This window comes from Sapajus apella, unplaced genomic scaffold (genome assembly GCF_009761245.1).
Source record: "Sapajus apella isolate SASKATOON/1434 unplaced genomic scaffold, GSC_monkey_1.0 scaffold37, whole genome shotgun sequence".
Classification (NCBI taxonomy): Eukaryota; Metazoa; Chordata; class Mammalia; order Primates; family Cebidae; genus Sapajus; species Sapajus apella.
Genome location: NW_022436977.1, coordinates 10,185,566 through 10,212,366, shown reverse-complemented (window position 1 = coordinate 10,212,366; position 26,801 = coordinate 10,185,566). Strand labels below are relative to the sequence as shown.

The 26,801-nt window shown below is 39.9% G+C and overlaps 1 protein-coding gene across 7 annotated transcripts in view; it reads right to left on the bottom strand.

Annotated features, from left to right (window-relative positions):
* Window positions 1-26,801, bottom strand: part of CCPG1 (cell cycle progression 1) — an 80,771-nt gene that overhangs the window by 44,473 nt on the left and 9,497 nt on the right. For 6 of the 7 annotated variants that reach the window (XR_004274848.1, XM_032297384.1, XM_032297383.1 and 3 more), the window contains exons 2-7: window positions 19,619-19,687; window positions 15,876-15,978; window positions 9,023-9,099; window positions 7,413-7,614; window positions 4,172-4,267; window positions 1,817-2,068 (exon numbers count right to left, since the gene is read on the bottom strand). Coding sequence is in view for 6 of the 7 variants with exons in the window: in XM_032297384.1 (XP_032153275.1) it covers window positions 1,817-2,068; window positions 4,172-4,267; window positions 7,413-7,614; window positions 9,023-9,099; window positions 15,876-15,978; window positions 19,619-19,678 (790 nt within the window). In the remaining variant the exon portion in view is untranslated. The remainder of the gene's footprint in view (window positions 1-1,816; window positions 2,069-4,171; window positions 4,268-7,412; window positions 7,615-9,022; window positions 9,100-15,875; window positions 15,979-19,618; window positions 19,688-26,801) is intronic. The other variant, XM_032297387.1, reaches the window with a different exon arrangement.

Here is a 26,801-nt window from a genome sequence, read left to right as displayed (position 1 = left end):
CCCAAAAAAAAAAAAAAAAAAAAAAAAAAAATACAAAAAATTATTGGGGCATGGTGGTGCATGTCTGTAATTCCAGCTACTGGGGAGGCTGAGGCAAGAGAACTGCTTGAACCTGGAGGCGGAGGTTGCAGTGAACTGAGATCACACCACTGCACCCCAGCCTGGGCAACAAGAGTGAAACTCCATCTTAAAGAAAAAAAAAAAGGAAAAACATAAAAAAAGAAAAAAGAAAAAAAAATTCCTATTACATAAATAAAGAATAAATAAGTGAGCTCAGTGGATCACACCTGTAATTCCAACACCTTGGAAGGCTGAGGCAGGTGGATTACTTGAGATCAAGAGTTCCAGACCAGCCTGGCCAACATGGTGAAACCCCGTCTCTATTACAAATACAAAAAAATTAGCTGGGTGTGGTGGCGGGTGCCTGTAAACCTAGCTACTCGGGAGGCTGAGGTAGGAGAATTGCTAGAACCCTGGGGGCAGAGGTTGCAGTGTGCCAAGATCGCACCACTGCACTCCAGCCTGGGCAACAGGGCAAGACCCCATCTCAAAAAAAAGAAAGTGGGGGAGATTCAATGGTGTGGCTTCTAAATGAGAAAGTAATACCAATGAAATATCTTCCTCTTCTCACACAAAGGCATTTAAAGGCTTTGAATTGATAAGATAATCAACATATATAAACACTATCAACCACAATAAAGAGCGAAGTATAAGGATAAAGATGAAAAACTCTCAATTCATGTGAATCACAGAAGCAACAATGAATGTTACAGAGTGTGATACGTGAAACCTCAAAGTAGAAATAATGAACACTAATTATTCTCACATTTCAAATGTAACTATTTCAAATGAGAATTCAATAATCTGCTTTAATAAAGCCACACTTCAACTTAGTTTAACTATGATTCTAAATATAAATGATTTGTCTCAAGGTGAGCATTTCCGATTTTTAATCTTTCAATCCTTTAACTTTTAAAAAAGTCACTAACATATGTGGTTATTATCCTTACATTTGTTAATAACTACTGCCTTTTTTTATGAGATGGGAGTCTTGCTCTGTCACCAGGCTGGAGTGCTGTGGCGCAATCTCGGCTCACTGCAACCTCCGCCTTCCGGGTTCAAGCAATTCTTCCGCCTCAGCCTCCCGAGTAGCTGGGACCACAGGCCACAGCCGTCTAATTTTTCTATTTTTTTTTTTTAGTAGAGACAGGGTTTCCCCATATTGGTCTGGTGATCCATCCACCCTGGCTTCTGAAGGTGCTGGGATTACAGGCGTGAGCCACTGTACCCCGCCACTACTACCTTATTTAAATAAAAAGTTTTGTGAGATAGGCAGCACCCACTTCTAGAATGAGAAAACTGAGGCTCAAACAGGCTTCAAGTTTTCAAGGCCATACATTTAATAATGGCACTGAAAACAGATCCCAGGATTCACCCCCACCCCTGACTTTTTTTTTTTTTTTTTTTTTTGAGACAGTCTTGCTCTGTTGCCCAGGCTAGAGTATAATGTTGCGATCTCAGCTCACTGCAACCTCTGCCTCCCAGGTTCAAGTAATTCTCCTACCTGAGCCTCCAGAGTAGCTGGGATTACAGGTGTGCACCACCACACCAGGCTAATTTTTGTATTTTTAGTAGAGATGGGGTTGGCCAGGCTGGTCTCAAACTCTTAACCTTACTCAAGTGATTTGCCAGTCTCAGCCTCGCAAAGGGCTGGGATTACAGGTGTGAGCCACCACATCCTGCCCAGGATTCCTCACTCTTAAGTGCCTCTACACTATCCCATTAGGTTATGTATAACGCATTTTCAAATACTTACCATAGAAATGTCCAAATCCCATGCTGACTGCAATCACCAAAGCAAGTATAACACACTTATTGAGACCACTACTGAACTGACGTTTACTCGATTCCTTAGAAGGTTTGGTTTCTTGTTCAGCAAGTGGCTGTTCTTCAGATTCTGAAGTAGAAACAGTCTTCTTCCTAGCACGGCGTCGTCTAAAGGCAGGACTGGGCTGATTACTGGTTTCATCACTACTTGATTCATCGTCACTAGGCTGAGATGAAAATACTATTAAGAAAAAAGTTGACATTTAGCTATTCAAAATCTTGGAAAAGCTTTCCCAGTAAAAATGATTTAGAATAATCACCCCTACATGCCTTTTTACATGAGTTAGCCAAAGCAAAAACCAAACAAACAAAAACAAGGGTTTTCAACTTATCAACATAAAGCCAAAACATAAAGCATTTCAAATGTGATACACTAGTATCCGTTGATTATATTACTCTGTGCTTTGAGGGTCTATCTCTTTCTGTTTTCTTTTTTTTAACCCTCCTCGCCTTATAGTCTATACTATTAGAACAATCTTTCAATCTTATTAGCCTCAAGTTTCACGCTGGCCAGGAGTGGTGGCTCACGCCTTTAATTCCAGCACTTTGGGAGGCCAAGGCAGGTGGATCACCTGAGCTCAGGAGTTCGAAACCAGTCTGGCCAAAATGGCGAAACCCCGTCTTTACCAAAAATACAAACATTAGCGAGGCGTGGTGGTCCACCTATAGTCCCAGCTGCTTGGGAGGCTGAGACAGGAGAGTCACTTGAACCCAGGAGGTTCCTCACTGGAGGTTCCAGTGAGCCAAGATCCTGCCACTGTACTCAAGCCTGGGCAACAGAGCAAGACTGTCTCAAAACAAACAAAAAAATTTCTTTGCTATTAGAGTTATAAACAAGTACTATTTCTGGAAAGAAAACAACTACTCTCTGTCTCTTCATTCAATTTCAAAGAGGTAATTTAACTGCAGCTGTTTAAGAAACACAGGAAAGTACACAAGCATTTCCTGTGACTTACAAAGTACAGTAACTACCAAAAGCTTCCTTGGGTGTATCTGGTCCTCTAGTTTCATTTCCAATCTAATTATCCCATGATCAAGGTTCAAAGCACTCTATTTTAACACAGGATTCCAGAAGTCAGATGAGCCCTTCCCTTCGACTGCCACTCTTACTAGAAGGTTATTAATTTTACCCTCTAGTAAATATGTCAGCATGAGGAAGTGACACAACAGCTATCTCCAATATTAAGGACTATTCTGGTGCTGCTCCTTTGTGAAAAGAATAGTAGAGAAAAAATAAATTGGTGGGGAAAATTTGAACAAGAATTCCCAAGTCCAGGAAACATATTCCCTGGAAAAATCACCTTCAGTTTTTTCCAAGTGCATAATTTCGTAACACTATTCCATATATCAACAAACTATATGTTGACAAAGCAGCTTTGATAACTCAGAAATAATTTCCATGAGTACTTAGAGGAAAAGCACTAAAAGTAAAGATAAAATATGAACTTGAAAATAAAGAACTCTAAAACAACAAATATTCATGCTCCAGAAAAGCAAAAACAGTTCTTCAGAAGACAGGATATCCATGCCACAGGAAAGCTGGTGATTTAGGTTAGGCAGTATTTTTCTGAGATGGATCATAACAGTTCACTTTCACGCTTACAACAATAAACACAAAGACAGAAGGCACTATTGAAAATGAATGAATATTCCTAATATTTAGGGATACAGATGCCACTGAGAGATCTTATTGGTCATGACCCTTATGCCCATCATGTTTATCTGGTTATTCTTGATCACTAGTGTTTCAAAGACGACGTCGCCTCAGGTGTGAGGTTACATTTCTTAGACAAAGAGAAAGAAAGGAAGACTTAAAGCATTCATTACATAATACAAAGGCATTCATGATCATGATTAGAGTATTTAAGTCAGGCTTTCTGACATAAAAGATAGGTAAATATGAAAACAAATCATTTATAAAACTTCTTTAAATAAATGTTCAATTCTACATTAGCATACTGCCTTCATTATATATTCTAAAAAAGCAGCCTAACCCATATTAATATATTCACATCCTTATCTAATGCTTCCATCTTTTTAACCCATATATATAATAACTGAAATATTTTGATTTTTAATTTCTTTAAAAAAAGCTTAATTTGGCCCACAGATGCAAGCAATGCAAAGGCATGCAATAAGCTTGGCCAGCTCCTTTGCCAGAGATTCTGAACACCTGTTTAGAGTACTGCAGATGACCACAGGTATCTTTAAAGCACTTGGTAAACAGTAAATGTGACTAGGCACACTCAGCTCTAGAGAAGCTGGTCCAATTTAGTCACACGACCTTGGAAAGCGAGCTGGCTGGGAACATGGTGTTTCAGCTGATCATCCCATCCCCATATGCATTCAGGAATCTTCCACAGCTTCTCCCACCACCTTTCTTTTGTGAATAAACAGGAAAAAAAGATGTATAAAGCTTATTATAAAGACTAAAAAGGAAAAAAAGAATTAAAAATAATTTTCACTTAACATTGTTATCTGTAATAAATTAAAATGTGATAACCATGCCTTCTTAAAAACATACACAATACAAACTTCTCTGCACTACCAACTTTGCTTTTTGTCAGGGAAGAGAGTTCACATAGAGGAAGTGGGGAATGTTCTTAAACCAACAAAACATACACTGCCACAAGAATATAAGTTAGTAAAAGAAAAAATTTAAGCTGAAATCCTTAAGGATGAAGAAGAAAGGGAAAGGAAAAAACAACTAAGCAATGGCTAGCACAAAATTAACAAATCTATAGGGAAAAACAAAAACTCTTTTTTTTTTAAGAGACGGAGTCTCACTCTGTCACCTAGGCTGGAGTACAGTGCTGCAATCCTGGCTCACTGCAACCTCCGCCTCCTGGGTTCAAGAGTTTCTCCTGCCTCAGCCTCCAGAGCAGCTGGAATTACAGGCCCATACCCCTACAGCCAGCTAATCCCAAGTAGTTGGGATTACAGGCCCCTGGCTAATTTTTGTATTTTTAGTAGAGATGGGTTTTGCCATGTTTGTCAGGCTGGTCTCCAACTCCTGATTGCAGGTTATCCACCCACCTTGGCCTCCCAAAGTGCTGGGATTATAGGCATAAGCCAATGTGCCTGGCTCAAAACCAAAAACTCTTGGCAACTGGTTTATATGTAGTGTTTTCAGTGTAGTCCAAAATTTCAGTATTTTAAAAAAATTTTTTTAGAGATGGGGTTTCACCATGTTGGTCAAGTTGGTCTTGAACTCCCGACCTTGTGATCCGCCCACCTCGGTCTCCCAAAGTGCTGGGATTACAGACGTGAGCCACCAAGCCCAGCCTCAAACAGTATCTTTAGGAGGAATAACAATGAGTAAAAATAAACTTAATCAAAGATTCCTCTTAACCCAGTCTACAAAATTCCCAAGAAGTCAGAATTCAGAAAGGAGATAAATATTAGAAGAATGGGCTTAGAAGGATGCAACTTCCTGAAAAAAAAGTTAACAAGCCGGGTGCGGTGGCTCAAGCCTGTAATCGCAGCACTTTGGGAGGCCGAGGCGGGTGGATCACGAGGTCAAGAGATCGAGACCATCCTGGTCAACATGGTGAAACCACGTCTCTACTAAAAATACAAAAATTAGCTGGGCATGGTGGCGCACGCCTGTAGTCCCAGCTACTCGGGAGGCTGAGGCAGGAGAATTGCCTGAACCCAGGAGACGGAGGTTGCAGTGAGCCGAGATCGCGCCATTGCACTCCAGCCTGGGTAACAAGAGCGAAACTCCGTCTCAAAAAAAAAAAAAAAAAAAAAGTTAACAACATGTAATTTATTTCTTTCTTTTTTTGACATGGTGCTGGGATTATAGATGTAAGCCAACAAGCCTGGAAGCAATATGTAATTTCATTTATGTCTATGTCAGTTTCTTAAATATCTGACCATTCTGCAATACTCCGGCTTCAATTTGACTTTTCTGGACCATTAATATTCTCAAATTAAACCAGAGGTAGGAAAGGAAGGGAGGAAAAGAAAGAAAGACTACCTGAATCCAACACAAATCCTAGAGTTTAAAAAAATAATAAACTTTGACAAGGAACAAGGATTCTACAATCAGTTATAATACCCCTCCATACACAATTATACTATGAATACTATTCTAACAAAGGCTGAAGTTTTCCTCTGACAACCAAGAATATCAGATGAATATTTAAATAGCTGGACAAAGTGTTTTCAAGTTCATGTTTATAGGCAAACTACTGATATACTAACTGAAAATAACTTCTCATTAAATGAGACAGCCAAGAATCTCTATTTCTTTATGTTTTTGAGACAAGGTCCTGCTCTGTCGCCCAGGCTGGAGTGCAGTGGCGCAATCTCAGCTTCACTCTAGCCTCAACCTCTGCCCACCTCAGCCTCCCAAGTGGCTGGGACCACAGGCACACGCCATCATGCCTGGCTTTTTTATTATTTGTAGAGATCAGGTCTCGCTATATGCTGCCCAGACTAGTCTCGAACTCCTGGGTTTAGGTAATCCACCTGCCTCAGCCTTATGAAGTGCTAGAATTACTGGCGTGACCCACCATGCCCAGCCAAGAATCTCTACTTGACATTTTATCAGATTAAACTGGAATGACAAAAATTCTATTGTCTGATTCTGGTTGGGAAATGTAAATATTAAAGAATAGTAAAATCAAAGAAAATTATCTAAAATAGATACATGTTTCCTGTTTTTCTGTCAGATTAGAATCATTAAAATAAATTTTTAGAATCACTAGCAGTGTTCCAAGTTGTCTCTGCCATAACTATTAACAATTATTAGTTATAATTTTGGGTTAATAACAGTGAATTACAGGTTTGTGTCTCATAGAATTTGCCAGGAACTTTGTATCTACATATTTTATCACATTGAAAGAAGTTATACACACTGCTAAAACTGAACTGAAGCATAGTAGAAAGAAAATAAGCAACTCTCACTTTAATCTCTGAATGATTCTGTCAGTAGGCACTGATTGCATTGAAAATGTGACTTACAATAGTGGCATTTTCATAACAGAATCGAAAACAAAAGCTCTGAAGGTCAGCAGCTTTGGGAGACTAGCTGTTTGGACAGCACCGTGAACTCTTGGTGGCATATGGTAGGTACTCAATAAATGACTGTCGCACAACTAATAACTGAATGTATCTGAAGAGACTTTAATAAGAATTTTCTTTCACTATTTCTATAATATAAAATGTATACTATTGCAAGCAAAAATATTAATATCCCCAATCTCCCACTGTTAAAGATCTAAAAAGCACCAAATGAACTGTGGAGCATTTGTGATTTTAATGAATCTCACTGAAGAAATTTTGTCTTCTATTCAATGGCAAAAGATGGTTACTGTTTTAGCAAAAGATTGCTATGCTTCAGAACAGTCTAGGAAAACACTAGGTATTAATAGATTTCACACACAATAAATAGTCTTGTCTTGCATTTTACCTAAACATATTCAAAACTAGAGACTAAATTATTAGGGGTAGAAAATAAGCCCTTATATAAAATGTGGTCATACATGTATTTAAGTCTCATATCGGTGCATTCTTACCAGTTTCTGGCTGACAGAATGCATACTGGCTGCTAGAGGAAGAGCCCATGTTAAAGTCTTCTGAACTCTGTGCTTCTTCAACAGTGATAACTTCTTGACTTCCAATTTCTTCTAACTTGGGTGGCTCAAGGGTAACAATATCAGAATCATCACTGGCAGTCCCAATATAGATACTGTCTTCAGCTGTCTTTTCTTCCTCTGCCTAAAGAATCATGATTTTAGAGACAGTAAATTCAACAATTATTTAAGGGCCTTATATTTTCTTAGAATATAACAGTACTAAGTATTGCAGTAATTGGAGGTTAAAATAAAAGATATTATCCCTACCATTTAAAGAATTATGCAATAGTAGGCTCATCATAGAGCTTGAAAACACCATCAGGTCCCTTGACAACTCTCAGAATTAGACCAGACCACTGCCTTCTGGGCTGCAGAAGCTAAGCCCACCTTTACTCTTCAATAACCACAGAAAGAAGAGTTTATTTCTCTCACGAGTTCCATGGGTCTATTCAAGCACAACTCTGTAGTGTGGGAGCCCAAAATAGACTCACTGAACTTTTCTGGTTATGTATGTAATAAACTTCAACACTGTAACTTGTGCTGAAGGTGTCCCCAAAAGTTCTTAAGTTGGAACATAATCGCCAATGTGATAGTACTAAGTAGTGGGACCTTTAGGAGGTGACTGAGTCATAAGGGATCCTCCCCTGGGAATTTTATGCAGCATCCAGCCTTTTTCGCTCCTCCCCTTTTAAGGATGTAGCAACAAGATGCCATTTGGAAACAAGAAACCACGCCATCAGCAGACACTGAACTTGTGCACACTTTGTTCTTAGACTTGTTTCCCAGCCTCTAACTATGAGAAATAATTTCTGGTTTTTTTGTTTTGAGATGGAGTCTTACTCTGTCACCCAGGCTGGAGTGCAGTGGTGCAATCTTGGCTCACTGCAACCTCCGCTTCCTGGGTTCAAGCGATTCTCCTTGCCTCAGCCTCCCGAATAGCTGGGACTACAGGTGCACACCACTCTGCCCAGCTAATTTTTTTATTTTTATTTTTTAGAGCCAGGGTTTCACCATGTTGGTCAGCCTGGTCTCAAACTCCAGATCTCGTGGTCCACCCACCTTGGCCTCCCAAAGTGCTGGGATTAAAGGCGTGAGCCCCCGCACTCAGCCCTGTTCTTTGTAAATCACCCAGTCTCAGATATGTTGTCATAGCAGTACAAATACACTAAGACACCATGTAAAAAGTTCATCTAGCTATCTAGTTTCATACAAAAGTCAAGTAAAAGCCCAAAGGAGAAGTCTTAGGTTGTTACGTAATTTTAAAACAAACCACCATTTTAGACATGAAACCTAAGGTTAATTTTTCAATACAATTCAAGAATGCAATCTACTTCCAAAGAAAATTATATTAGAGGTGAAAAGATAGATTTTTAACACAATACCAAGAAATTACTTTACTTAGATGTCTTCTAAGACATCTAACTTAATCAGAAGTTAAAACTGCTTATAATTCGAAACAGGAATAGAATGCATTAACAGAATTAGAGGCTTTATTTAGTACTCTAAGGATACTATTTGACAAATAACTACAGAGTAAAATACACGTTTACCTCAGCTGTTGAGCTGGTTTCCTCCAAAGCTGGATAAGCAGTTTCTTCCATAAACACTGTGCCATTTTGGCTGCTTTCTGATATAAAGCGAAGATCAATATAATTATTTCTTCATTTAAAACTCTCTGTTGACTTTCTGCAGCCAACATATAATCTAGATAAACATCTATTCCTAATACACTAAAATGGATTTAATGAAATATCATATACTCCACTGTTATATATAGATTTATTTGAAATTGTCAGAGGATAATTTTAGATATGAAAATGAAAGCATTCAAGGTTTTTTTTTTTGGAGTCGTCTTGCTCTTTAATCCAGGTTGGAGTGCAGTGGTACTATCTCGGCTCACTGCAACCTCTGTCTCCTGGATTCAAGCAGTTCTCTTGCCTCAGGCTTCCAAGTAACTGGGATTACAGGCATATGCTACAGCTTATTGTTTTTATTTTTAGTAGAGATGGGGTTTCTCCATGTTGCCCAATCTGGCCTCAAGCTCCTGACCTCAAGTGATCCACCCACCCTGGCCCCCCAAAGTGATGGGATTACAGGCATGAGCCACCGTGCCTAGCCACAAGCTTTATTAAGAACTCAAATCAAAGCTACTTTGAAGGCCGGGCGCGGTGGCTCAAGCCTGTAATCCCAGAACTTTGGGAGGCCAAGGCGGGTGGATCACGAGATCGAGACCATCCTGGTCAACATAGTGAAACCACGTCTCTACTAAAACCACAAAAAATTAGCTGGGCATGGTGGCGCGTGTCTGTAGTCCCAGCTACTCAGGAGGCTGAGGCAGGAGAATTGCCTGAACCCAGGAGACGGAGGTTGCGGTGAGCCGAGATCGCGCCATTGCACTCCAGCCTGGGTAACAAGAAAAAAACCCCCTCTCAAAAAAAAAAAAAAAAAAAAAAAATCTACTTTGACTAGGTAAATAAAACCTCTACCTTACATTACCAAATTACTTGATCCAGTGTGTTTGTTAATACCCAATAATATGAAAAATCTATCATCAGATATCTAGTGATACATTTCCTGAATTCTTTTTTTCTGGTTTTTTTTTTTTTTTTTAATTAATTATTATTATTTTTTTTTTTTTTTTTTAATAGAGACAGGGTTTCACCATATTGGCCAGACTGGTCTCGAACTTCTGACCTCAGGTGATCTGCCCACCTCGGCCTCCCAAAGTGCTGGGATTACAGGTGTGCGCCACCGCGCCCAGCAGAATTCTTTTTTTTTTTTTTTTTTTTTAAAGTCAGAGGGAGTCTCACTCCGTCACCCAGGCTGGAGTACATAGGCGTGATCTCAACTCACTGCAACTTCTGCTCCTGGGTTCAAGCAATTCTCCCACCTCAGCCTCCCAACCATCTGGGATTACAGGTGCCCACCACCACACCAGGCTAACTTTTTTTTGTACTTTGTAAAGACGGGGTTTCACCATGTTGGCCAAGCTGGTCTTGAACTCCTGACCTCAAGTGATCCTCCTGCCTCTGCCTCCCAAAGTGCTGGGATTACAGGCATTAGCTACCGCGCCCGGCCTTATTTCCCTGAATTCTTAGAAGTTCATTCAAAGTTCCTAAAGACCATTCTAATAGTTGTCAATGCCTGGTACCATAAGAATAAAAACTATGGCTTCAAACTATGATTTATAAAAGTATATATGTACATGTACGTGTGTGTTTGTGTGTGTAAGTGCTTTACAAGGAAACAAACTATAAAAAACAAGGACTCAGCCTGGGTGCAGTGACTCACACCTGTAACCCTAGCACTTTTGGGAGGCCAATGCTGGAGGATTGCTTTAGTCTACAAGTTCAAGACCAGCCTGGGCAATATACCAAGACCCTGTCTCTACAAAAATAAAAATTAAAAAATTATTTGGGCATGGTGGTATATGCCTGGAGTCTCAGCTACTCAGAAGGCTGAGGCAGGAGGATTACTAGGAGTTGAGGCTGCAGTAAGCCATGATCATGCCACTGCACTCCAGCCTGGGCAAGAGAGTGTGACCATGTCTCAAAAAAAAGTTGGAGAGAGGAAGTCCAGGCACAGTGGCTCATGCTTGTAATCCCAGCACTTTGGTAGGCCATTGTGGTAAAATCACTTAAGGCCAGGAGTTCAAGACCAGTCTAGGCAATATAGAGAGACCATTTCTGCCAATCATTTTTTTTAAAAAGAAAGAACTCAAAACACGGAAAAACTAAATGTCAGTATGGGAGATATAAGAATCTCCTCAAAGAAAATGTGTACAAACAAAATGATGAATTCACAATATATTTTTAATGAAAAAGAACATAAAATATTAAGTTAAAAAATTAAATATAAATTTATGAGCAAAGTATACCAAATATCAACAGAAGTTATTTCTAGATAAAAAAAATTACAGGCCATTTTAAATTGATTTTGCTTACTATTATTTTTTTCCCTATCATGAACATGCATTTCTTATGTAATTTAACTCCTGCAAAGAACAAGTGGAAAAAAAACATTTTTCAATGTTAAATAGCCCCTAACAGAAAAGTAATTTAATTTAGAGATAAGATTGCTCCACAGCACTTGGCTCATGTCCAAGGACTCCCAAAGAAGTATAGAAACTGTTCTTCAACATATGCAAATAAATGCATATCTTGGAAGAAATTGTCCACGGCTTTCAGATTCTCAAAAGGATTTCTGACACAAAAAAGATGAGAATCACCTTTTTTTTTTAACATCTCTTCCTTGAATTTTTTTTCTTTTTTTTTTTTCTTCTTCTTTTTTTTTTTTTTTTAAGAAAATCACTTCTCAAATGAGAGTAGTAATCAATATGCAGGCTTAAAAAAGTTAACAGGTACAATCTCTTCTATTTCTTGCCCTGACACATCTACTTTATTTTCCTGAGGGGTAAATGTTCTATATGCATTTTACTGCAATTTTTTTTAAAAAGTAAATGAAATCAAATCCCATGGGAAGTATACATAACACAGATGCAATACAGTAGTCAAATTCCATTTTACCAAACTGGAACGAGAATACACACATATCTGAGAGATATTGCAAGTTCCGTTCCAAACCAACGCAATAAAGCAAGTCACACAAATTTTTTGGTCTCCCTGTGCATGTAAAAGTTATGTTTATACTATAATCTATTAAATGTGTAACAACATTATGTCTAAAAACCATACATATATTAATTAAAAAATACATTATTGCTAAAAAGTGCTAACAATCATCTGAGCCTTCAGTGAATTGTAATATTTTTGTCAAAGGTGATGGCTGCTGACTGACCACTGTGATAGCTGCTAAAGGCTGGAGTAGCTGGGGCAATTTCTTAAAGTAAGACAACACTGAAATTTCCCACATGGATTGACTCTTCCTTTCATGAAAGATTTTTCTGTAGCATGCAGTGCTGTTTGATAGTACTTTGCCCATGCAGAACAACTTTCAAAACCAATCAATCTTCTCAAACCCTGCCAATGCTTTATCAGCTAAGTTTTATGTAATATTCTAAATCCTTTGTTGTCATTTCAACAATATTCACAGCATCTTTACCAGGAGTAGACTGCATCTCAAGAAACTACTTTCTTTGCTCATCCATAAGAAGCAACTCCTCATCTGTTCAAGTTTATCATGAGATTACAGCAATTGGATCACATTTTCAGGCTCCACTTCTAATTTCAATTCTCTTGCTGCTTCTAAGACATCTGCAGTTCCTTCCTCCATTAAAGTCTTGAACCACTCAAAGTTATGAGGGTTGAAATCAACTTCTTCCCAACTCCTGTTAATGCTGCTATTTTGATCTTTTCCCACAAATCACAATTGTTCTTAATGGCATCTAGAATGGTGAATCCTTTCCTGAAGATTTTCAACTTACACACATTGCCCAGATCCATCAGAGCAATCACTATCTATAGCAGTTCCAGCCTTACAAAATTTCCTTATTAAATAATACAACCTGAAAGTCAAAATTATTATTTGATCCATGGGCTACAGACTGGATGTTGTGTTGACAGGAAACAAAGCAAGATGAACCGACTTGTAAATCTCCAACAGAGCCCATGGGTGGCTGACCAGGTATACTTGGTAGTATTCTGAAATACTTTTATTCTGAACAGGAGGTCACAACAATGAGCTTAAAATATTCAGTAAACCATATTGTAAACACATGGCTATCACCTAGGCTTTGTTGTTCCATTTACAGAGCACAGGCAGAGTTGATGAAACATGTTTTTGAAAGGCTCTAGGATTTCTTAAGGCAGGGTAAGTGAATACTGGCTTCAACTTAAAGTCACCAGCTACATTTGCCTCTAACAAGAAAGTGAGCTTGTTCTTTGAAGCCTAGAAGCCAGATATTGACTTCTCTCTAGCTAGGAATGTCTTAGATGGCATCTTGTTCCAAGAGAAGGCTGTTTCACCTACACTGAAAATCTGCTGTTTAGTGTAGCCATCTTCATCCATGATCTCAGGTAGATATCCTGGATAACTTGGTGCACCTTCTCCATTAGCACTTGCTGCTTCACCTTGCACTTTTATGTTATGGACATAGTTTCTTTCCTTAAACCTCATGAACCAACCTCAGCTAGCTTCAGCCTTTTTTCCTACAGCTTCTTAACCACTTTCAGCCTTCATAGACCTGAAGAGAGTTACGAAGGACTTTGTTCTGGATTAGGCTGTAGCTTAAGGGAATTTTATGGCTAGTTCCATCTTCTACCAAGACCATTAAACTTTCTCCATGTCAACAATAAGACTACATGGCTTCCTTATTGTTCATGTGTTCACTAAGAAAGACTTTTAATTTCTTACAGAACTTTTCCTTTGCAATCACAACTTGGCTAACTATCTGGCCCAAGACACATAGCTTTCAACTTAGCTTTTGACATGCCTTCCTCAAATAAGCTTAATAATTTGTAGCTTTTGATTTGAAGTGAGAGACATGCAACTCTTCCTTTCACCTGAACACTTAGAGGTCACTGTAGGGTTATTAATTGGCCTGATTTCAATATTGTTGTGTCTCCAGGAACAGGGAGGCCCAATAAGAGGCAGAGGGAGTAGAGCAGTCAGAGCACACACATTTATTAAGTTCACTGTCTTTCACAGGCATGGTTCATGGTGTCAATGGAATTACAATAGTAACATCAAAAATCACTGATCACATATCATAATAATCATAATAACAGATATAATAATAATGAAAAAGTTTGAAATATGACAATTACAGACAGGCAGAGTAGTTCATGCCTGTAATTCCGGCACTTTGGGAGGCCAACGCAGGTGGATCATCGGAGGTCAGGAGTTTGGGACCAGCCTAACCAATACGGTGAAACCCCGTCTCTACTAAAAATACAATATTAGCTGGGTGCATTATGCATTCCTATAATGCCAGCTATTTGGGATGCTGAGGCAGGAGAATCGCCTGAACCTGGGAGGTGGAGGTTGCAGTGACCCAAGATCATGCCACTGCACTCCAGCCTGAACAACAAGAGCAAAACTCCATCAATTCAATAAAATACAATAAAATAGGCCAAGCGCGGTGGCTCACGCCTGTAAACTCAGCACTTTGGGAGGTCCAGGCGGGTAGATCATCTGAGATGAGGAGTTCAAGACCAGCCCAACCAACATGGTAAACCCCCATCTCTATTTTAAAAAAATTAAAAAAATAAAAATAAATAAAATATTACAATTACGAAAATGTGACAGAGACATGAAATGTGCACACGCTGTTGGAAAATGGCATTAATAGACTTGCTAAACACAGGGTTGCCACAAACTTTCAATTTGTAAAAAATTTCACAGTATCTGTGCAGTACAATAAAGCAAAGCAGAATAAAATGAGAGAGAGGTATGTCTGCAACTCTGTAACATAATAACTGGAGAAGAGATTAGTAAATCTCTTGCGAAAAATGAGTTATTTTTTTTCTTAACTTTAATAATGACAAGTAAATAAAAACTACCAAACAAATGACAAATTAATAGAAACTACCAAACAAATTCACATTAAATCACAAAACACTTATTTTGTCACTGGTACATCTGTAGCAACAAAGTGTATCTGAAAGCCCAAAAATATATTACAGCTGCAAATAAACAAACCCCTAAGGTAGGCTGGTGACTTTGGGTTCTGTGGACCTTCACTAAATCCACATTGAAGTTTTGCTTTTTTTTTTTGAAATGGAGTCTTGCTCTGTCACCCAGGCTGGAGGGCAGTGGCACGATCTTAACTCACTGCAACCCTGCCTCCCAGGTTCAATCGATTCTCCTGCCTCAGCCTCCTGGAGTAGCTGGGATTACAGGTACCTACCACCACGCCCAGCTAATTTTTTGTATTTTTAGTAAAGGTGGGTTTCACCATGTTGGCCAGGCTCGTCCTGAACTCCTGACCTCAAAAGATCTGCCCACTTTGGCCTCCCAAAGTGCCGGACTACAGGCATGAGCCACTGTACCCGGCCTACACTGAAATTTAATCCTTCAATGACCACTTAGATTAGCCAGAAAGAGGCCAAGCACAGTGGCTTGCACCTGCAATCTCAACTCTTTGGGAGGCCAAGGTGGGTGGATCAACTTAGGTCGGGAGTTTAAGAACAGCCTGACCAACATGGAGAAACCCCGTCTTTATTAAAAAGACAAAATTAGCTGGGCATGGTGGCACATGACTGTAAACCCAGCTAATCAGGAGGCTGAGGCAGGAGTATCACTTGAACTGGGAGGCAGAGGGTGTGGTGAGCCAAGATTATGCCACTGCACTCTAGCCTGGGCAACAAGATCGAAAGTCTATCTCAACTAATCGATCAATAAAAGATCAGCCAGAAAGGCCACCCACCTGGAAAGAAGGCAAGATTCATAGTATCACTCATATATCCTATTTTTTTAAAAAATCAGAATTTGTGAAATACTTACCTCCCTGCTCTATCTGCTCCTCTTGCTCTAAAGATGAACATTCTTGGGTGGGCTCACAGCTGTCAGTGGCTGTCACAGAATTCACCATTTCTACATCGGACCCCTAGGGAAAAGCGACAATTTTTCAGTTATTTGCCTGTTAGCTACTCAAAGCTAGTTTTGACTAAATGTAAATGTTTCTTCCATTATTAAAAGTCTCAGATGCAGCCAGGTGCACTGGCTCACACCTGTAATCTCAGCACTTTTGGAGGCTGCGGCAGGTGGATCACGAGGTCAGGAGTTCGAGATGAGACTGGCCAACACGGTGAAACCCTGTCTTTACTAAAAATAAAGAAACTAGCTGGGAGTGGTGGCAGGTGCCTGTAATCCCAGCTACTCAGGAGGCTGAGGCAGGAGAATTGCTTGAACTCGGGAGGCAGAGGTTGCAGTGAGCTGAGACCACGCCACTGCACTCCAGCCTAGGCAACAGAGTAAGACTCCGACTCAAAAAATAAATAAATAAATAAGACAAGTCGCAGATGCAGCTATACTCCAAAGGAACAGTCTGACAAACTTTAGTCCACAAGGGGCTATAGCAGTAAAATTGCAGAATGGAGTCCCCATTTAAATTCTAAGTCAAGTCAGCTCAAAAGTGAAATGCTCTATTTTATGAGCTCAAGCAGTAAATTTAAATCCCAGAGAATAAGGGTCTAAATATAGTTACTTCTGTAACTATTTGTTTCTACTTAACATTTATGGAACTACTCTCTAGACAAGGCACTTTACTAGGTGTTGTGGAGTATAAAAAATTCAAATTCATAGCTGGGCGTGGTGGCGTGTAATCCCAGCTACTCAGGAAGCTTGAGGCCAGAGAATCGCTTGAACTTGGGAGGTGGAGTTTGCAGTAAGATTATACCACTGCACTCTAGCCTGGACGACAAGAGCAAAACTTTGTCTCAAAAAAAAAAAAAAAAAAAAAAACCCCACATCAAATCTAAAATTCGAATTTACAACATATTCAGAGAACAGCCATGTGCAAATAACTACGTATTATGGCAATATAAACTAAAATGTTTAAAGCTTTAATGGCACGGATTAAATAAACCTATTAGGTTAATGAATACACTCCTTATACAATTTTAGACTACCTTTTTATTCTGAGATTATCTTTCCTACTTTGATGTCAGACTATCTTTTCATTAGTAATAGTGGATCATACAATTTTTCTTTGTGTCATAATTAGCAAAACAAAGTTAACCATTAAGGTGATTCTGTCTCTCCCTATGTCCCCACTACAGTCTGCTGACACATACAATCGAAAGGTCTGCCTTCTCTTGATATACATAACTCAAAACAGCCAAAAATTAAAGAATTCATGAAAAAAGTATCATTTTAGATGAGCCCTAAAGAGAATTCTGAATGTAAGACTCTGAGGCTGTCTATAGTGGCAGTATAATGGCAGAAGCTAAAGCAAGGTTACAGTTGGATTAGGAATTGCTGGGAAAGCCAATTCTGGCCCAAATCAGAATGGTGGTAATGGGAAAGGAAAAGGAGACACATGTAAGAGACAATAGCAAGAAAGAGAAGAACCTGGAAAGCAGATATAGAGAGAGAGAGAGAAAAGTACAAATATGATTTACTCTGGGACATAATGTCTAATATAGAACACCCTAATGACATGCTTGACTAAGTGCCAGAGAGGTCTGCTGTCATATTCCACCCTGCAGATTCACAGGTAAGACTCCCATAGCTGCCTTGCTCCTCCATTGTTAATTATTCTTGAAGGAGAAGTTGCTATGAGAGTTGATCTAATCTTTGAAGAAAACAAGTTAAAAATAGAAGAGTCACTGAAGATTTTAAAAAGAATCATCATCTCAATCTCAAATGATATAGTTGCTTTTAAATTTTGAAAATTTAATGCAGAAAAGGCAATCTTCTTTTTTTCTGTTAATGTTTTCTAAACAACATAACTACCTGAACCTTAACTAATCAAAGTAATGGTTAAAAAAAAAAAATTTTTTTTTTTTTCTTAATGTACTTTAGGTTCTGGGCTACATGTGCAGATCGTGCAGGATTGTTGCATAGGTACATACATGGCAAGGTGGTTTGCTGCCTCCATCCCCCTGTCCCCTATATCTGGCATTTTTTCCTGTGTTAAAAATTTAAATTTTTATTAAGAAAACAAGTGAGGTTCATGGGATAATCACTGAAATAAGAAAAAAAAAAAAAAGAAAGAAAAGAAAAAAAAAATCAAGTGAGGTTTACAATATCCTAAAAACAAATGGGAAAACTATAGATAAGTCCACTAAAAACTAGAATAAGTGTATTTCTGTTTATCAGTATACTGTCATTTTTCTATAGTGAACATATATTACTGGTGTGAGAAAATAAAATGTACAAGTTAGGTACACTTGTTATACCTATGTCAATCTTTTATTATAAAATTCATTTTGTTTTAGAGTTCTGGCCTTTTTCATGTCAAGTTCTGCTAATGTAAGTGGAACACATGCTCTCCATTCTCCTTTCTGATCTCTTCAAATCCAAGATCTATTTTCTAGCTGCATAATCTTGGCCAAATTACTTAACCTCTCTAAGCTTTAATTTTCTCAACTATAAAACGAGAATGAAAACAATCTATGCCACAGTAAGATGTTTAAAATTATATAAGAACAGGGTGTGGTGGCATGTGCCTATAGTCCCAGCTACTTGGGAGGCTGAGGTGGGAGGACTGCTTGAGTCCAAGGAGTTAAAGACTACACACTGCACCATGACTGCACATGTGAACAGCCACTGCACTCCAGCCTGGGCAATACAGCAAGACCCCATCCCTTTAAAAAAAAAAAAAAAAAAAAAAAAAAGACAAAATGGGCTGTGCACAGTGGCTCATGCCTGTAATCTCAGCACTTTGGGAGGCTGACGTGGGCGGATCATTTCAGGTCAAGGAGTTCAAGACTAGGATGGCCAACATCGTGAAACTCCATCTCTACTAAAAATACAAAACATTAGTTGGGTGTGGTGGTGCGTACCTGTAATTTCAGCTACTTGGGGAGACTGAGGTAGCTTGAACCCAGGGGGCAGAGGTTGCAGTGAGCAGAGATCGCACTACTGCACTCCAGCCTGGGCAACAGTCAGACTCTGTCTCAAAAAAAAAAAAAAAAAAAAAAAAGAGACAAAAATTATATGAAAATGAAAGTTAAGGCCGGGTACAGTAGCTTACACCTATAATCCCAGCACTTTGGGAGGCCGAGGCACATGGATCACAAGGTCAGGAGATCGAGACCATCCTGGTTAACATGGTGAAACCCTGTCTCTTCTAAAAATACAAAAAATTAGCCGGGGGTGGTGGCACATGCCTGTATGTAGTCCCAGCTACTAGGGAGGCCGAGGCAGGAGAAGCACTTGAATTTGGGAGGCGTAGGTTGCAGTGAGCTGAGATCGTGCCACTGCACTCTAGCCTGGGCAACATAGAGAGACACTGTCTCAAAAACAAAAACAAAAAAAAAAGAAAGAAAGTAAAGCACGAGGTCTGATCAATAATAAACCCTCAATAAATACTTCCCTTATGTCTCAAAGCTATGTACAATAATGTAGAAGATGCTGGCTCATGAAGAGTTCTCAGCAGTGAAGTTTAACATAAGTGGGAAAATGTCCACTGGAACTTTTTGCTTAAATGTAGAAAAAGACTGTTCTTCAAAGAACACAGTTTATACCACTGGTAATATTAATTTTACAAATTACCTTATAAAAACTATTAAATATCATACCTCATGATTGATGACTGTCCAACCACAAGATGAATCACTGTCACTGGAATTTTCAGACATTTTTCAGGTCTACAAATACAAAAACATATTGACTTGTGGGACACATTTTTTAAAATTCTAGACAAAACATTGTATGTGACACTAAGTTTGAAAAGTGGTTTACTGTCTTCCAGGTGAAACAGAGACAAGCCACCCATAGATTTACCACGCAGAACATGACAGTACTGCATACCAGTATGAACAGATATAAGCAAACTTCTAAGACAAGGAGATCCTCCTGGACTAGAACAGTCTAGACCGTCATATTGTTGGAATGAAAAAGAAAGTTAGGTCTGAAAGAAAACACAGCATTTGGCCAGACAGAGCTGAAGGAAAAGGAGAAGCTAATTTGACCATGTGAGGAGAACGGTGAATGGGGAGCAGGCAGCAATAGTAAGGGACTCTATTTTCATAGAACAGTAAGGTGTGAAAACATGGCTGCAGAAACTGAGAGGCAGAGGGAAACTGAAGAGCTCCGATGCCAAGCCAAATGAAGTCTGTATGTTGGCAACATGAAGCAATTTACATTTTTCAAACAGATAAGAAACACGATCAAACTGTTTTTACGAAAGTAACTGTGTGAGCAATACTTCAGTTGGATTAAAGTGGGGCGGGGAAGGCCAGAGGTTGGTTACAAACACCTCGTCACTGGCAACAACCTAGACTCAAGCCCTAAACCAGCATACGAGGGTCGCTCTACCTGGTTTTTTCTTTTTCTATCTGAAACACCTTTAAACTTCAAAACCCAGCTTATTAAAGCAAATAGTATTCCTACTGATTTATTCTACATGTATCTTATACTTCTATTACTGGACATATACTGTGAACACATTAGATCCAAGTTCTAATAGAACTCTACCGCAGACAATAAGGAACTAGTGCTTAAATGAGAACAGGGCAAATATATAGATTTAAATAATGTTTTTTTTGTTTGTTTGTATTTTTAGTAGTGATGAGGTTTTACCATATTGGCCAGGCTGATCTGGCCTCAAGTCAGATCCATATAATCTGTTAATTATTCTGGAACCTCTTGTACATTAATATTTCAAAAAAAAAAGAATACAAAGAGGTTGGCCACTAACAGTATAAAAATTAGGATGTTTCAAATGAATTATTCAAAACCTGACACAAGACATCAATTGTGTAACTTTTGAGGTCATGATAGAGCATTTTGTAACAGGCTCACCTGAGGTAATCTAACTGATTTCTAATTTCAATTGATTAAGGCCCAGGCAGTTTATAACTCTATAATTTTAAAGGTAAACTTACATGAAACTACTAGGGTAAAATAATTTTTTTCTGTCCAGTGCAGATTATCTAAAAAGCTAGTTTGAAACCCCCATAGGGTATTAACCATGGAAATACATAAAGAATGAGCAATTAAATTTGCAGGGGGAAAGCATAATGATCAAAGAAGTCTCTATAAATGAGTTTGCAAATTTGATAGCATTTTAAAACTAAATTAGCAGTTGCCAAAATTTAAAAATTGAGATAGTACATTAAAATGGAAGATTTCTGGAGCCAGAAGCAGTGGAGAATGCCTATTAATCCCAGCTACTTGGGAGACTCAGGAAGGCCAGGAGTTCAAGGCTGTTATGAGCCATAACGATCATGCCTGTGAATAGCCACTGCACTCCAGACTGAGCAACATGGGGAGACTGACTCTTTAAAAAAAAAAAAAAAAAAAAAAAAAGATTCCTGATTCCTCATTTTAAAAAAAATCAAAAGATCTTAAGACAATGAAAAGAATCTCAGTAAAAAAGGAAAAAGTATTATGCAGCAAAAACAAAGTCAGAAAAACATAAAAGAATATTAAAGTTTTTTTTATAAAGGCAATTTATCTAATGTGACTGTAGTTTAAAAGATCAGATTTGTTTTTTTTTTTTGAGATAAGATCTCACTTTGTCACCCAGGCTGGAGTACAGTGACATGAACATGGCTCACTGCAGCCTTGACTGATCTCCCATTCTCAAGCCTCCCACTTCAGCCTCCTGAGTAGCTGCAAATACAGGTGTGTACCATCATGCCTTATTTTTGTATTTTTTGTAAAGATAGGATTTTGCCATGTTGCCCAGGCTGGTTTTACAATCCAGAGCTCAAGTGATCCACCTCCCTTGGCCTCTCAAAGTGCTGGGACAACAGGCATTAAGTGGCTGCATCAGGCCAAATTTGATTTTTTTAAAAGATCATATATTGGGCCAGGCGCAGTGGTGCATATCTGTAATCCCAGCACTTTGGGAGGCCGAGGCAGGTGGGTCATGAGGTCAGAAGGCTGAGACCAGCCTGGCCAACATAGTGAAACCCCATTTCTACTAAAAATGAAAAAAAAAAATTGCCAGGTGTGGTGGCACGAGCCTGTAGTCCTAACTCCTCGGGAGGCTGAGGCAGGAGAATCGCTTGAACCCGGGAGGCAGGGCCAAGAATGACAGCTTGCACCTGTAACAGCACTTTGGGAGGCTGAGGTGGGAGGATCACTTGAGGCCAGGCATTCAAGACCAGCCTGTGCAACACAGTGAGACGCCCCATCCCTACCACAAAAAAATTTTATGTCAGTGGGACAAGGCAGCACAAACCGGTAGTCCTAACTACTTGGGAGGCTGAGGCAGGAGGATCACTGGAGCCCAGGAGTTCAAGGTTGCAGTGAGCTATGATTGCTTGACTGTACTCCAGCCTGGGTAACAGAGCAAGACTCTGTCTCAAAAAAATTTTTTTTTTTTTTTTTTTTTTTTGAGACGCAGTTTCACTCATGTTACCCAGGCTGGAGTGCAATGGCGTGATCTCGGCTCACCGCAACCTCCGTCTCCTGGGTTCAGGCAATTCTCCTGCCTCAGCCTCCTGAGTAGCTGGGATTACAGGCACACGCCAGCATGCCCAGCTGAATTTTTTTTTTTTATTTTTAGTAGAGACGGGGTTTCACCATGTTGACCAGGACGGTCTTGATCTCTTGACCTCGTGATCCACCCGCCTCGGCCTCCCAAAGTGCTGGGATTACAGGCTTGAGCCACCGCGCCCGGCCAAAAAAAAATTTTTTTAAAGGTGGGGAAGCAACTCAACAACCCTAGACCTATGGGATGCAAAGAAGCAACATAATATTCCATAAAAAAGGTGAGCATCTAAACTTAACCAGTGTTGATGAGGGCAAGGGTTTAGATGACGGTGGGAAAGGGTTTAGAAGACATAAAAGATTATTATTTTTATCATTATTTGGATGCAAGGTCTCATTCTGTCACTCAGGCTGGAGTACAGTGACAGAGTAATGTACCCTGCCTCCAGACCCTATTTTCTTGTCACACTTCATAGCTGAAGTGTGAATACGGACAGAATGTTTCCTGTCATAGCTGAAGTGTGAATTGGCCTTATGTTCCCTGCCTCCAGACGCTGTTTTCTTGTGACAGGGTCTGGAGGCAGGGAACATAAGGCCAATTCACACTTCGGCTATGACAGGAAATATCCTCTTCGTAGAGCATACACCAAGTAAAGGACTTTGTAACTTTAATTCATCCTCTCCATTTACATAGGGTATACACCAAGTAACCACTGGAAACCTCTAGAGGGTATTTAAACTCCCACAAATTCTGTAATGATGCCCTTGAGCTCCTATGCTAGGGCTACTCCCACACTGTGTAGTGTACTTTCATTTTCAATAAATCTCTGACTTCATTCTTTCCTTACTTTGTTTGTGCATTTTGTCTAATTCGTTGTTCAAGATGCCAAGAACCTGGACACCCTCCACCAGTAACAGCCTCAAACTGCCAGGCTCAAGGAGATGCTCCCATCTCAACCTCCTGAGTAGCTAGGACTACAGGTATGCGCCACCCTACCCAGCTCATTTTTTTTTTTTTTAACAGAGTCGGGGTCTTGCTAAGTTGGTAGGCTGGTCTCTAACTCCTGGGCTCAAGTGATCCAACTGCCTCCGCCTCCCAAAGTGCTGGTATTACAGGTGTGAGCCACTGCACCCAGCCTAAAGATTATTTTATTAAAGGACTAAATAACCAACTATAAAAGGGACAAAGTGTAGGATAGCTCCCAGGTTTCTGGTTTAAGTGACTGGGTAAACAGAAAAGTCACTCTATATGAAACAAGAAGTAGGTAAGGGCTTTGTGATAAGAAAACTGAATGAAGCCTAAAAAGCATTCTTTCTCTACTGTGTGAAAGTTTCTCTCCTTCCGTTTACCCGCTCCCATCTTCTAATAGACAAGATTTCAAAAAAAAAAAAAGTAAAATGCGTTACTGACTTGGGACAACTTACCAACTTGAATTTCTCAAATCAATAAGGACACTTTAATCAGACCCCAGTTTAATGCTCTGTTTACTTCCTTGAGGGAAGGATAACGTTGAAACCAGCCAATTATCCTGCAGAACTGATTCTTTATGGTTTCTTTGAATAAATACAGAAATTAATCCTCCCAGTCTTAAAATTTGAGAAATCTCAGTTCCTTTCTTAGGAAACAAACCATCAGGCCTCCAGATAGTATCAAGAAGCTGAAACTTACTTAACAGATCACTGCAATCGGACACTGAGAATCCAGACCCCTCACCCATCATGATTGCTTAACTGACCACATGCTGCCTGTTGATCAACTTCCCTTCCTCAACCCTTCCTAATTCCTGTTTGCCCACACATGGTTGCATTTCTTCTCTTCTATATTGACCTCTAATTTTAGTCAGTGAGAGCAGTCAGTCAGAGAGATGGGTTTAACCACTAATCTCCCACCTCCTTGGCTGTAGCATCCAATTAAAGCCTTATTCCCTGGCAATGTCTCAGTGATTGGCTTTCTGTGCAGCAAGCACCAGGACCTAGACCAAATCCCTGGTGTATTGGTAACAGCATCCAGCCCAAATGAGAAAAAAAGATGTCCCATTGGCCCTAACTCCACCATGACAATTTAGATAAGCAAAACTAAAGAACCCTATTAATTTATCTGTTCTCAAAATGCTGGATGCAGACTACAATCAAAGCAAAAAGGAACTTTTTGAGCCCTATCCTAAACACAGTGAATATAAAAGCCCCCTGCCAGTTTGAACCTCCCATTATACCTAAAGATCTTCTTAAAATGATAATCTCATTATGTCTTTCGTTAAAATGTTAAGATTTTCTTCAAGATAATGCCGCAAAGCTAGTCTTTTATCTCTAGCTCTCATCTTTTTCAATTCATTCCCTCTTTGCCCAACCTTCTCAATTCCTTTGAAAATGGTTGGCTTCCAGGGCTTTGCATATCTGATCAATTGCCTACCCCTTACCACCACCCAAACTCAAGTGCTCACCTCAATTTCACTTCCTTTGTGAACCATTCCTTGACCCCATCCCTAAGACTCTAGTACTAATTTTCCGCATCTAGCACTTTACATAGAATACTGTGCTGTAATTGCTTGTTTATCAGCCTATTATGTAAGGCTGGAGTGCAGTGGTGTAATCTCAGCTCACTGCAACCTCCACCTCCCAGGTTCAAGTGATTCTCCTGCCTCAGCCTCTCTTCGAGTAGCTGGGACTACAGGCATGCACCACCACCCTGGGCTAATTTTTTGTATTTTAGTGAAGATGGGGGTTTCACTATATTGGGCTGGACGGTCTCAATCTTCTGACCTCATGATCCGCCATACTGGGCCTCCCAACGGGCTGGGATTATAGGCGTGAGCCACCACGCCCGGCCACCTTTATATATTTTTACTGTATTTCCTCTTACTACAGTAGCCTGAAAAAAAAAAAACTGCCCTGTGCATTTCATCGTTCATACTGGAAATATTCAATAAACAACATGAGCAGGTAAAATATATATTTGTTAGGCTATTTTCCGCCATGGAGAAAACACAATAAAGGGGAATGAAAAATGCTAGCACAGAGGAGCTTAATTATAAAAAAGGATGGTCAGGGCAAGCTTCATTGCTAATGTATACGTGAGCAAAGATTTGAATGAGTAAGGCACCATTACAGACAGTTAACTGGAGAATGAGCATTTAAGACCAAATGAATAGTAAGTATAAAGTTGAGAGCAAACCTCTACCTTTGAGAAATAGCAAAGAGGCCTGTGTGGGTGGAATGGCCTAGCAGGAGAGAGGAGGAAGAGATTAAACACAAGATAACGCGGGGTAGCAGGGGTTGGACAGACTGAGTGGGGCTTACAGATCAGAAGACTCCCTTTAAAGTGTTTTAGCTTTTTACTCTGAGTCAGTAATTTTATAAGTAATAAAACAGCACTCTGGGTACCTACTGAGACAGCATTGTAGGGGAGCAAAGGCAAGCGAGAAGTTCATTTGCTGTTTCCGCAAGGCTACAAAAAAAAAAAGTTCATTTGCATGGCTACTATCATAATCCACGTGAGAGACGATGGAGGTTTGAACTAGGATGGTGACAGTGAAGATAGCGAGAAATGGACAGATTATACATGTATGTCAAAGAAAGAGCCAACAGGACTTTCTGATGTACTGAATACGGGGCATAAAAGATGACTCCTGGCCTCAACAAGTACCAGAATGGAAGAGCCACTGAGGCAGGAAGACTTCAAAAGGCACAGGTTATGAGAAGAAAATCAGTAAACTGGACCAGGTGTGGGTCACACCTGTAATCCCAGCACTTTGGGAAGCCGAGGCAGGAGGATCACTTGAGGTCAGGAGTTTGAGACCAGCCTAACCAACATGGAGAAACCTAGTCTCTACAAAAAATACAAAATTAGCCAGGTATGGTGGTGGAAGCCTGTAGTCCCAGCTACTCGGGCAGCTAAGGCAGGAGACTCTCCTGAACCCGGGAGGCGGAGGTTGCAGTGAGCTGAGACCACAACAGCGCCCTGGCCCTCCAGCCTGGGAAACAAAGCAAGACTCCATCTTAAAAAGAAGAAGAAGGGCCGGGCGCGGTGGCTCAAGCCTGTAATCCCAGCACTTTGGGAGGCCGAGGCGGGTGGATCACTAGGTCAAGAGATCGAGACCATCCTGGTCAACATGGTGAAACCCCGTCTCTACTAAAAATACAAAAAATCAGCTGGGCATGGTGGCACATGCCTGTAATCCCAGCTACTCAGGAGGCTGAGGCAGGAGAATTGCCTGAACCCAGGAGGCAGAGGTTGCGGTGAGCCGAGATCGCGCCATTGCACTCCAGCCTGGGCAACAAGAGCGAAACTCCGTCTCAAAAAAAAAAAAAAAAAAAAAAAAA